This window comes from Cebus imitator, unplaced genomic scaffold (assembly GCF_001604975.1).
Source record: "Cebus imitator isolate Cc_AM_T3 unplaced genomic scaffold, Cebus_imitator-1.0 Scaffold228, whole genome shotgun sequence".
In the NCBI taxonomy this organism is placed as follows: domain Eukaryota; kingdom Metazoa; phylum Chordata; class Mammalia; order Primates; family Cebidae; genus Cebus; species Cebus imitator.
Genome location: NW_016107543.1, coordinates 1,170,657 through 1,182,524, shown reverse-complemented (window position 1 = coordinate 1,182,524; position 11,868 = coordinate 1,170,657). Strand labels below are relative to the sequence as shown.

At 36.1% G+C, this 11,868-nt stretch overlaps 1 protein-coding gene across 1 annotated transcript in view; it reads left to right on the top strand.

Annotated features, from left to right (window-relative positions):
* The window catches only part of NPEPPS (aminopeptidase puromycin sensitive), a 105,111-nt gene that overhangs the window by 56,512 nt on the left and 36,731 nt on the right, over positions 1 to 11,868 (top strand). The window contains exons 4-9 of the mRNA XM_017497067.1: positions 2,793 to 2,914; positions 4,341 to 4,448; positions 7,799 to 7,999; positions 8,446 to 8,542; positions 8,655 to 8,688; positions 9,539 to 9,653. Coding sequence (XP_017352556.1) covers positions 2,793 to 2,914; positions 4,341 to 4,448; positions 7,799 to 7,999; positions 8,446 to 8,542; positions 8,655 to 8,688; positions 9,539 to 9,653 — 677 coding nt within the window. The remainder of the gene's footprint in view (positions 1 to 2,792; positions 2,915 to 4,340; positions 4,449 to 7,798; positions 8,000 to 8,445; positions 8,543 to 8,654; positions 8,689 to 9,538; positions 9,654 to 11,868) is intronic.

Genomic DNA, 11,868 nt, shown 5'->3' with positions numbered 1-11,868 from the left:
TAGTAGAGACGGGGTTTCACCGTGTTGACCAGGATGGTCTCGATCTCTTGACCTCGTGATCCACCCGCCTCGGCCTCCCAAAGTGCTGGGATTACAGGTGTGAGCCACTGCGCCCGGCCTGATGTATGTTTCAAATGGTTTATAACCCCAAACAGATAAATATTTCATACATTGGATATGAAATAAGGTATCTAATTTGAGGAAGTAGTATAAATTATGTGTGTTGATAGGTATAAAATTAGACAATTTGGCGATCAATTAATATGCTGTAAATTTGATAAATGAAATTTATTAAAAAGTCATTTTTCTCCTACTTGCCCTAAAATTCCACTTTATGAATAGTAAGTAAATACTTTGTAATTGGTATCATATAATGTGACACTAATTAAATTTATTAATGATTTTTAAATACTTTAACTTGTGTTTTGTTTGAATTTCAGGTAATAACTCTTTCCAATACTTTGTATTTTGTTTAGTATGCCACTTTTTGGAAGTGGTCACTGTCAATATCTTGTTATGGTTTGATGGCCTTGGAGATTTAAAACCGAGTAAAAGTGTAAGCAGCCTTTCTTATTTAGTTATGAGTTTTAAATACACTTTTATTCCAAGTAGGAAAACTTGCAAGTAGATTTACCATGAAATATGAAATATATTTAAAAAAATCTTAACAGTTGATTGACATAGTGAAACAGACTGGCCAATTCCACTTATGGAATTGTAACATAAAATTCCATCATACAGTTTCCGTTAAAGGTAGTAGGTTTTTATAACCTGTTAGACCTTCTGTGCAAACTTCATTAATGTGAATACATTTGCTTTTTAAAAAAAATTAAGTGAATTTCTAAAGAAAATGAAATTTGAAATTTAATTTTGTGTTATTTAGTTTAATTTTTTAGTATCATTTAGAATTATTGATTATTTTAGTAAATTCATATATGCTGTCCCAGTAACCTGTCATTCTCTTTAAAGAAAAAAGTATTTATTGTCCTCTTTAGATATTCACAAATATCTGATTTAAAAAAAATAACCATCACAAATGTCAATTCAATTAAGCTTCAGTCGAGTTGGTTTTTTTCTCAGAATGATTAAGCATATAGCACTTTGGTGATGACTTTGCTCTAAAGGTCTGAAATTTTCACTTAAATTACTTTCAGAACCAGTTTGAGGCATCAGGCTAAACTAGTTGGTAGTTTGTCATTCACTTATTCTGTAGACTCACACTCCTCATAACTTTTGGTCCTTTCCAAAAAGCAAATTCAGTTTTATAAGATGAAGATTTGACTTTGAAATCATTCAAAAGAATGTCAGAGGGGCCGGGCACGGTGGCTCATGCCTGTAATCCCAGTACTTTGGGAGGCCGAGGTGGGCAGATCATTTTAGGTCAGGAGTTTTGAGACCAGCTGGCCTACATGGCGAAACCCTGTCTTTACTGAAAATACAAAAGTTAGCCAGGCGTGGTGGTGCACGCCTATAGTCCCAGCTACTCGGGAGGCTGAGGCACAAGACTTGCTTGAACCCGGGAGGCGGAGGCTGCAGTGAGCTGAGATCACACCACTGTACTCCAGCCTGGGTGACAGAGTGAGCGTCTGTGCCAAAAACAAAACAAATGAACAAAAAAACAATGTCAGAGAGAAAGTCACAACATTTTGAACAACTTCAAATGTCATTGCTCTTCAGCAATCCAGAATGACAATCTGAAACATTAAGATATAAAAGTTTGGTATGATTGGCTAATTACTTTATAGTCATGCCATATCTTTGATTTGTTAGATTCCCATGCTCTAAATCTTGATATAAGTAGGATCTTTAAAAGGATCAATTAAAAAGTCAATATTTCTCCACGTTTTTTCCTGACTTGATTTGTAAAACACAGAATGCTAGATTACTGTTTTGCCATGCATCTATATTTACCAGATGATTACTAGATAATAAGAATAATCTTTTTATGTTATAAAAAGAAAGTATATAAATTAAAAAAGCTTACATTTTTTGTCTAAATTGTTTTTGCTCTTACACAACAGTAGAATACATATTTAAGTTGTATTTTTATTTGCATTTAATAATTTATTAATGTATTTCTTTATCAGATTTCAAATGATTGAGGTGACTTGTAAGAATTTGTTTTATGCCCTGTTGCTGAGCAAATCATTGGTCTTCTCCAGAGTTGCATACAAAATTTTGTAATCAGTGTTCCATTTGGAGTAAACATTTAGTGTCTTGTTTTGATGATAGAGTAATTGGCTACGTTTCTCTTTCTATGCATGAAGTTGTGTAAAAGGACCAATTCACATGTATGATTGGCAGAGAGCATGAATTCTAGACTTAAACATTTTATCTCATTCTCACTACTTACTAATTTTATGACTTTGGGGAAGTTATTTAGCTTCTCAGCCTCAGTTTCCTCATCTGAAAAAATGGGGACAATATCTACTTCCAGGTTTATAAATAGTTATATATATTTTAAAAGCATTATGCACAATAGCACATGTCAGGCATTTAAGAATAAATGTTTCTTTTCCTGTTTTCATTTTCATATATTGGTAGTTTGAGACTAAGTTAATAACTTTCTAGGCAGCCACCCTAAACATGGCTTTCAAGAGTTGTTTTAAGATTAGTCTCTCTTTTACTTTAGTAAGTACTGTATTCTCTCCATTGCCAGGAGGAATATTTGAGAAAGGAAGGAATGACTTGAACATTGTGAATAGCCAACTTATAGTGTCTTGAGGACATGTTTTTTGGTAACTGTATTTAACATCTCCATAAAAGTGTTTTTTAATTATCTTCGATCACAGGTACGGGAACCTTAAAGATAGATTTTGTTGGAGAGCTGAATGACAAAATGAAAGGTTTCTATAGAAGTAAATATACTACCCCATCTGGAGAGGTGCGCTATGCTGCTGTTACACAGTTTGAGGTATGGATATTCTTCTCTAAAATATTATGATTCTTAAATTAGGCATTCTGATAAAGCTGCGTTTTATTTTGTGGGGTGATTATTTGAGGCTAGGTGTTCTTGGCCATGATTATATTCATGATTTTAGAATTTTTATTTTATATTTAGCCATTATCTCTATAGAAAGGAGGAAATTAAGGGTATAGGTTGGAGAATGATTACGTACAGTTAGACACACACGTGCACGCGCGCGCACACACACACACACACACACACACACACACACACACATATTTTGATACCTGAATTGCCTGTATACTGTATACCTTTATTGATTAAAATCGTTTTCTTAGTATTTGACATCTGCGGCTTTTCCCATAGCATTAGCATTATTAGCTGTTTTCTAGCATTACTTTGCTTCTTTGACATCTTTTGTTTATCTTACTGTAGTATCTATGCTGTCTTTGATTTTTTCTTTTTTCTTCGTATGTATATAAATATATATATATACGTGTGTGTGTGTGTGTGTGTGTGTATACACACATATTTGCTGTCCTATGTAGGCCAGGATGATTTTTATTTATTAAGTATTTACAAGTTATATAAATTGTTTTGAATCTGCTACTTGTACTTTTAAGTGTTAAATCTAATTAATTTTATTTCTATAAATTTCAGTATGGATAATGAACCAATTCATGATACCCATTCTTATGTTTCTGACCATATCCCTATATTGTTTGCTTGTTTGGGATAACCTGAAATTTTTTTATCCAATTTACTTCTAATTTGTTTTACCCTGCAGAACCTCTAAGTTTTATTTTGCTTTCATAATAAGTTTGATCTTTTTAAATTTTTAATGAAAGAATGAGGACTCTCTTAAGTAGGTCAAGTGGCGACAGTTTTATGTGTAGCATATGGAAATGCCATTAAATATATGACCTGTTTTGAATTGATAGAGCCTGTCTTTAGTCCCATTGCTGCCATTCCAGATAAAGAACAAAGCATGTCAAATATTGAGAATACTTTTATTTTTAATTTAAAAATAAGAGCCAGAGAGGCAACTTACCATGTTTTCCCAATTTTGAATTCTTATAGCATATTCTTTACTGCTGTGTGCTCTTTGTTGTGTTAACATCATTGATGAAGGCATTTACATTAAATTCAAAATGTTAAAATGTTTTATTAGAAACAAAAATTTAGTTATAAATAATTATAATATATTGTTAAAATCCATAGCAGACCCAGTTCCTGGATAATTGCTGGAATGGCAGTGGTAGCAAGTGTTGTATTTTCTTTCTAGTTAATGCCTAGCTTGTTGCCTGGCACTGAAGAGAAAGTAAATATTTGAACAAGGGAATGAATGAATGACAGAGAAATGGTGACTGCTTTATGAAATAACTTGTTAGGTTAATTCTAAGGTATTTATATTTCATATTCTTTTCTTCAGGCTACTGATGCCCGGAGGGCTTTTCCTTGCTGGGATGAGCCTGCTATAAAAGCAACTTTTGATATCTCATTGGTTGTTCCTAAAGACAGAGTAGCTTTATCAAACATGGTATGTATGTGTTTATAAGTCTATCTAAATTTTTAATAGGCTTTAGCAGATTTAGTTTGCTGATTAGATGGGATAACATGAAACCACCTACCACAGTGCTTGGTATATTATAGGAACATAATACTAGTTTTCTTTATTTTCAATAAGCCCTCTCTCTCTCTCTCTCTCTCTCTTTCTTTCTCTTTCTCTTTCTTTTCTTTTCTCTTCTTTTCTTTTTTTTTCTTTTCTTTTTTTTTTTTTTCTTCTTTTCTTTTCTTTTCTTTTCTTTTCTTTTCTTTTCTTTTCTTTTCTTTTCTTTTCTTTTCTTTTCTTTTCTTTTCTTTTCTTTTCTTTTCTTTCTTTTTCTTGTAGAGTTGGGGTCTCACTGTGCTGCCCAGGCTGGTCTAAAACTCCTGGGCTCAAGCTGTCTTCCTGCCTCAGCCTCCCAAAGTGCTGGGATTATAGGCATGAGCCACTGTGCCCAGCCAAGACCTCTTTATCTTGATAGCCTTATTTTTGGAGGATTTTCCTCCTTGCCATATTCCTTGTTAAATATATTTATAAGATTATCCAATTCTTTTAATTTAGAGAGGTAAATAAGTGACATAAGTGACAAGTTTAATAGATTTATAGTACCTAAAAGAAAAAGGTCTTGGACTAGATGTGGTGGCTTAACACCTGTCATCCCAGCACTTTGGGAAGCCACGGTGAGCAGATCACTTGAGGTCAGGAGTTGAAGACCAGCCTGGCCAACATGGTGAAAACCATCTTTACTAAAAATACAAAAATTATCTGAGTGTGGTAGTGCAGACCTATAGTCCCAGCCACTTTGGAGACTGAGGTGAGAGGACCACTTGAACCCAGGAAGCAGAGGTTGTAGTGAGCCAAGAACACACCACTGCATTCCAGCCTGAGTGACAGAGCCAGACCCTATCTCCAAAAAAAAAAAGATAAAAAGAAAAAGGTCTTGACTTATTAAATGTCAAAAGAAAGCCAGGCACAGTGACTCTTGCCTGTAATCTCAGTGCTTTGGGAGGACCAGGCAGGAGGATTGCTTGAGGCTGGGAGTTTGACACCAGCTTGGGCAACATAGACGTCATTTCTATAAAAATTTAAAACTTAAAAATTAGCCGTCTATGTAGTGGCATCCAAAAATAAATTAAGGAAAAAAAACCCCAGGTATAGTGGCACTTGCCTGTAATCCTAGCTACTTAGGAGGCTAATGTGGGAGGGTCTCTCAAACCTAGGAGTTCAAGGGTGCAGTGAGCCATGATTGTGTCACTATATTCCAGCCTGGGTGACAGAGCAAGACCGCATCTCTTAAAAAAAATAGGCCAGGCATGGTGGCTCATGCCTATAATTCAGCACTTTGGGAGGCTGAGGCAGGTGGATTATTTGAGGCTAGGAGTTTGAGACCAGCCTGGCCAACATAGTAAAACCCCATCTCTACTAACTTAAAAATTAGCGAGATACGGTGGCAGGCACCTGTAATCCCAGCTACTTGGGAGGCTGAGGCAGGAGAATTGCTTGAACTTGGGAGATGGAGGCTGCAGTGAGCTGAGATTGCGCCACTGCACTCCGGCCTGGGTGACTAAGTGAGACTCTGTCTCACACACACACACAAAAAGTTACAACAGAGCATGACCCTGTCTCTATTTTTTAAGAAAAATTTTAAAAATTCAAAAGCTATTAGCTGGACATGGTGGTGCGTGCCTGTAATCCCAGCTACTCAGGAGGCTGAGGCAGGAGAATTGCCTGAACCTAGGAGGCAGAGGTTGCGGTGAGCCGAGATCGCGCCATTGCACTCCAGCCTGGGTAACATGAGTAAAACTCCGTCTCAAAAAAAAAAATAAAATTCAAAAGATACAGCTGCATAATGAAGTATATTTAGGTTTCTGGCTGTTTGTATTCTTGGAATGTGTTCTCTTCACCAGCGTTATTGATCTCATTCATAAACAGAGTAAGCATCCCCCACTTGAAGTGTATTGTCTAGGACTGTCTTGTGTGGGGAACTTGGAAAAACCTACTGCACCTGAAAATAACTGGCTTTTGCCTTCTTGTTGGTGAAGAGAATCCTGTAAATAGAATGTCATTCCCTTCTCACATATTGTTAGAGAGGAGGCTAATATATTAAACTGAAATATTCATTCACACTTTAGCGAATTTATCAGTCTGTTTTTGAATAAGTCTTCCTTAGAAGGAAGAATAGAGAGAGGTTGAGGAAACAGAGCTTGAATAGGAAAAAGAGGGAGAGCACCAAAGGGAAATTAGGGACTCTAAAGGTAAAGTTGAAATTTCTTCACAAATAAGATTAGAGCCGGCCGGGCGCGGTGGCTCAAGCCTGTAATCCCAGCACTTTGGGAGGCTGAGGCGGGCGGATCACGAGGTCAGGAGATCGAGACCATCTTGGTCAACATGGTGAAACTCTGTCTCTACTAAAAATACAAAAACTAGCTGGGCGCAGTGGCGTGCGCCTGTAGTCCCAGCTACTCGGGAGGCTGAGGCAGGAGAATTGCTTGAACCCGGGAGGCGGAGGCTGCAGTGAGCCGAGATTGTGCCACTGCACTCCAGCCTAGCACCTGGCAACAGAGTGAGACTCTGTCTCCGAAAAAAAAAAAATAATAATAAGATTAGAGCCAACTTTGGTAGAGAAAGCCCTAGACCTAGAAGTTTGTATCCTTTGAAATGGAAGATTCTACACTATATTTTATTTTTATTAATAGTCATTTTCTTCTAAACTTAATGTCAGTTGAAAAGTATAAGCCTTTACTTAAATCATCCCAATGCCTGACTTATAGTAAGTATTCAAGAAAAGTCCATTTCTCTTTTCTCTCACAGGTCCTTGGTAGTTATAACACTTCAGCCTCCAACTTCTTCTTTTTTTTTTTTTTTTTTTTTTTGAGATGGAATCTCACTCTGTCGCCAGGCCGTAGTGCAGTGGTGTGATCTTGGCTCATTGCAACTGCGCCTCCTGGGTTCAAGCGATTCTCCTGCCTCAGCATTACAAGTAGCTGGAACCCCGTGTGCCACCATGCCAGGCTAATTTTTGTATTTTTAGTAGAGGTGGGGTTTACCATGTTGGCCAAGATGGTCTCAATCTCTTGACCTTGTGATCCGCCCACCTCAGCCTCCCACAGTGCAGGCATAGCCACTGTGCCCAGCCCTTCAGCTTCTTAGTATGAGTGTTTTATTTATCAGACCACTTTCCTTCTTAAAGACAGCATAAAAGCACTGGATGAATTGTGGCAGAGACATAAGCCATGCTAGAAAGGGGGAAAGAGATGCAATAAAGCCTACAGTTTTTGGCTGGTATTTGCTCTACAGTATTAATGTAAACCTATTTAAATTTTTCTTTTTTTTTTTCCTTAAAGAATGTAATTGACCGGAAACCATACCCTGATGATGAAAATTTAGTGGAAGTGAAGTTTGCCCGCACACCTGTTATGTCTACATATCTGGTGGCATTTGTTGTGGGTGAATATGACTTTGTAGAAACAAGGTCAAAAGATGGTGTATGTGTCCGTGTTTACACTCCTGTTGGCAAAGCAGAGCAAGGAAAATTTGCATTAGAGGTAAATGTACTTGAAGAGGATTGTTCCAACAGTCCATAACTCCAGGTTGGGGAATTTACATTTCTGATCAATTATTAGTACAGTTATTTATAATTTAATCTGAAAGTTGTGCTACTTGGTTATTTTTAATAGAATTTTGGAAATGCCAATCTTGGTGTTTTGTTATTTTACAAAATAGTAATTAAGAGAATGTAAGAGTGAAATTTCTCTAGGGAATGGGTGGGAAAATATGTAATTATATATTTACATATCAAGTTACAAATGGATTAAAGTTTGGCCATTGTATTCAAAGTTTGGAGCTAAGGCAGTCTTCGGAGGTAGGGCTCCCCGTTATTAATTTCTAGTAATTTATGATACATTGGCTTACAACAGGATTCCTTTATGGGTTTCAGTATGAATTATAATAAAATACTTATTAGATGGTTATTTTGTTTATACTTTTATAGGTTGCTGCTAAAACCTTGCCTTTTTATAAGGACTACTTCAATGTTCCTTATCCTCTACCTAAAATTGATCTCATTGCTATTGCAGACTTTGCAGCTGGTAAAGTAAATTTCATTTTATTGCTGAATTGTAATAACTTTTTAAAATTTTGTGACTTTTGGTGAAAGAGTATGTATATATATCAATAAATGTTTGTATTTATTTTATGAAGGTGCCATGGAGAACTGGGGCCTTGTTACTTATAGGTATGTTAATGATGTATTACCCTACCTTATCTTTTCAATCACTGATTTCATAAGGGTCACCTTCCTAATCACAGTTGAGTAGCTTCTGCTTTATGATCTGGTGTAAATTTTTCTACCTTCCCCCACTTCGACACACATTTCAAGAATGCAGATGGACTCCCCTCCCTTTGGTGCTACTATCTGAGGGTGTAAGATTTTAAAGTGAGCATCTGGCATTAGTAGCATTTTTAGATATATTCTTGGCTCAGTTTCTCATTGCAGTGCCTTTCTTTCCTCCCAGTAGTTTCATAGTTATTTATCCAGCTTGAAGAACCATCCCTGATTTCATATCTGCTAGCCAAGTTTTTACATGTCTGTCACTACAACATAAATATGTGAGTTGTATAACTTTCAAAAGCAGAGTCTGTTTGTAAACAAGTTTTTGCCTTTCACTTTCAATTGCCTTCTTAAATGAGCTAAGTTTTAGACAGCCAGCTCAATGTTGTTTTTGGGACTGTGGAATTCATCTTCCTCCATCACTCCCCTCATTTAATGGAAGGACTTCCTTTTCTCTTCATCTGGCACAGTAATCCCTAATCCCTTAGACAGTGTTTTCCCAGAATTTGAGACAGCTAATCCTATCAACAAACTGATAACGAAACTTGTGTCACATCTTTGATATTCTGTTGTGTGAATTCTACTGGGGTAGTCTTTAATCTTTCTGTAACTTTTTCTATCCATATTAGGAAGTGTTTTCCTAATATCTCTAAAGCCTAACTTGACCATCTCATTTATTGTCTGAATCTCTCCAACTTATGCATGCCCACTTTTATTGTTTAAATTTATTTATTTTTTCTTTTTTTAAACACAGGGAGACTGCATTGCTTATTGATCCAAAAAATTCCTGTTCTTCATCACGCCAGTGGGTTGCTCTGGTTGTGGGACATGAACTCGCCCATCAATGGTTTGGAAATCTTGTTACTATGGTATTTAATATTTTTAAGTGCTCAAATATATTTATCTTCATCCTACTGAACATTACTTTGGCTACATAGTATTTCAAGTTTGGCTGCAACACTGTGCCAAAAAATAATTGAACGATAGAAGAGTTTTATTTTAAAAGATCTGCTTTGAAAGGGCTTATCAGAATTTCCGCATTGAACAAGAGCATATGGACAGTCTTTATTCAACAGATACTTCCTAAAGTGTTCTAGAATTTGTCTGTAAATGGGAAAAGTTAAGATACTAACTTGAGTGAAAGAAACAGATTCCTCTTAGGTATAGATGAATGAATCATGCAGTGAGATTCCAGGCTAACTGTAGTTTCTCGAGTCTTATTGTTAATCTAATTCATATCTGGAAGTAACCTGATGAATAACAAACTGATCTTTAATTAGAGAGAAATGTTTTTAGGAGTCAGTTTTTTCATTGCCTAAATGTTAAGTTGAAATTTAATGAAATAAAAGTAAACAAACTGCAGAGTAACTGCAGAATAAAGTTGTATTAAGATCCAAACTGTTCTCTTGAAATTCTTATGTTTGCAGTAAATGATCTCTGTCCTTTAGTCCTGACTTTTCACTGTTACTCTAAATAAATACCACTTATAAATGCCAACTATGTTAGGGCTTAGGAGCACAGCATTTAATAAGTGAACTAGAAGTATCTCTTCAATTAAAAAACTGGATATTTTGGAGCCAGCTAGATTCCCTGACGGCATTTTAGGCTGCCAAAGAGCAGAACCAAATTTGAATGTAGATTGAGTCCATACGTCATAGAAATAAGAATGTAAGACATTTAGCAACTATTATGTGTCTGAGAGTTTCTACAGAAAGTCAACCTTTGAAAATAAATCCTTTCCTTTTGTTTTAGATGTTTAAAATTTTACATGCGAAAAAAATTCTTTGAAATATAATTTCATGTGGAACTATGTGTTGATGCTGTATTCAAATATGTGAAGAAATGGCCTTTTCTTCTAATGCAGCGAGCTTGCTACTTTGTACCAAATAATGTTTTTGCTTGGCTTTGAGAGAACTTTATGATTTTATTTTGAAACTACTAGAAATAAATTTTAGTAGGGGAAATGTATACATTCTTACTGTTTTTAAACAACTTTTTACTGGGTTTGTGTAACTATTCTAGCTATTAAAACTGAAATTCCAAGGGCTTAGGGATAGGTTGGAAAATAAATTTCATTTTATACCAGTTGATCTTAGGAAGCTACTAGGCAAATAGCCACTTATTACTTAATATCAATTTTTTTTTTTTTTTTTAAAGGCAGAGTCTCACTCTGTCACTTAAGCTGGAGTGCAGTAGCACAATCATGGCTCATTACAGTCTTGACCTCTAGGCTCAAGTGATCATCCTGTGTTCGCCTCCTGAGTAGCTGGTATTACAGGTGTGTGGATGTATGGCACCATGCTCGGCTAATTTTTGCACTTTTTGTAGAGACAACGTTTTACTGTGTTGCCTAGCTGGTCTTAAACTCCTGGGCTCAAGCAATCCTCCCATCTCAGCTTCCCAAAGTGCTGGGATTACAGGCATGAGCTATCACACCTGCCTTTTTTGCAAGGGGCTGATTGGGAGTGGGGAATAGGATCTCTCTTTGTCACACAAGATGGAGTGCAGTGGCACAATCATGGCTCACTGCAGCCTCATCTTCCTGGGTTTACGTAATCCTCTTGCCTTAGCCTCCCAACAGGTGTGTGTCATCATGACCAGCGAATTTTTTTTTTACTTCTTAATTTTTTTAGAGATGGTCTCGCACTATGTTGCCCAGGCTCATCTCAAACTCCTGGGCTCAAGTGATCCTCCTGCCTTGACCTCCCAGAGTGCTGGGATTATAGGAGTAAGCCATTGTGCCTGGCCTGCTTTCTTTTACTAATAGTCTTAATCAACTTTAATAAAATTCAGATTAAGATCTTTAAAAAATTTTTTTTAATTGATTTTATCTGTCACTCATATTTTTTGTCCATTCCATTTACTACACATTCTAACAGGTGATAATTTTATATTCCTTAAGTGCTTAAACACCATTCATTTATGAACTACAACATTTCTGTTTAATTTCACATAATTTTTATATAAAAGCAGCACTGTTTTTCAGTTTCTCTTGAACATTGAACTCGTTAGTCAGTGGTTTCCCCCAGTCATTTCCATTTTTCTTTATTTGGCTCTGATAGTTTTCTGTTTTTTTTTTTTTTT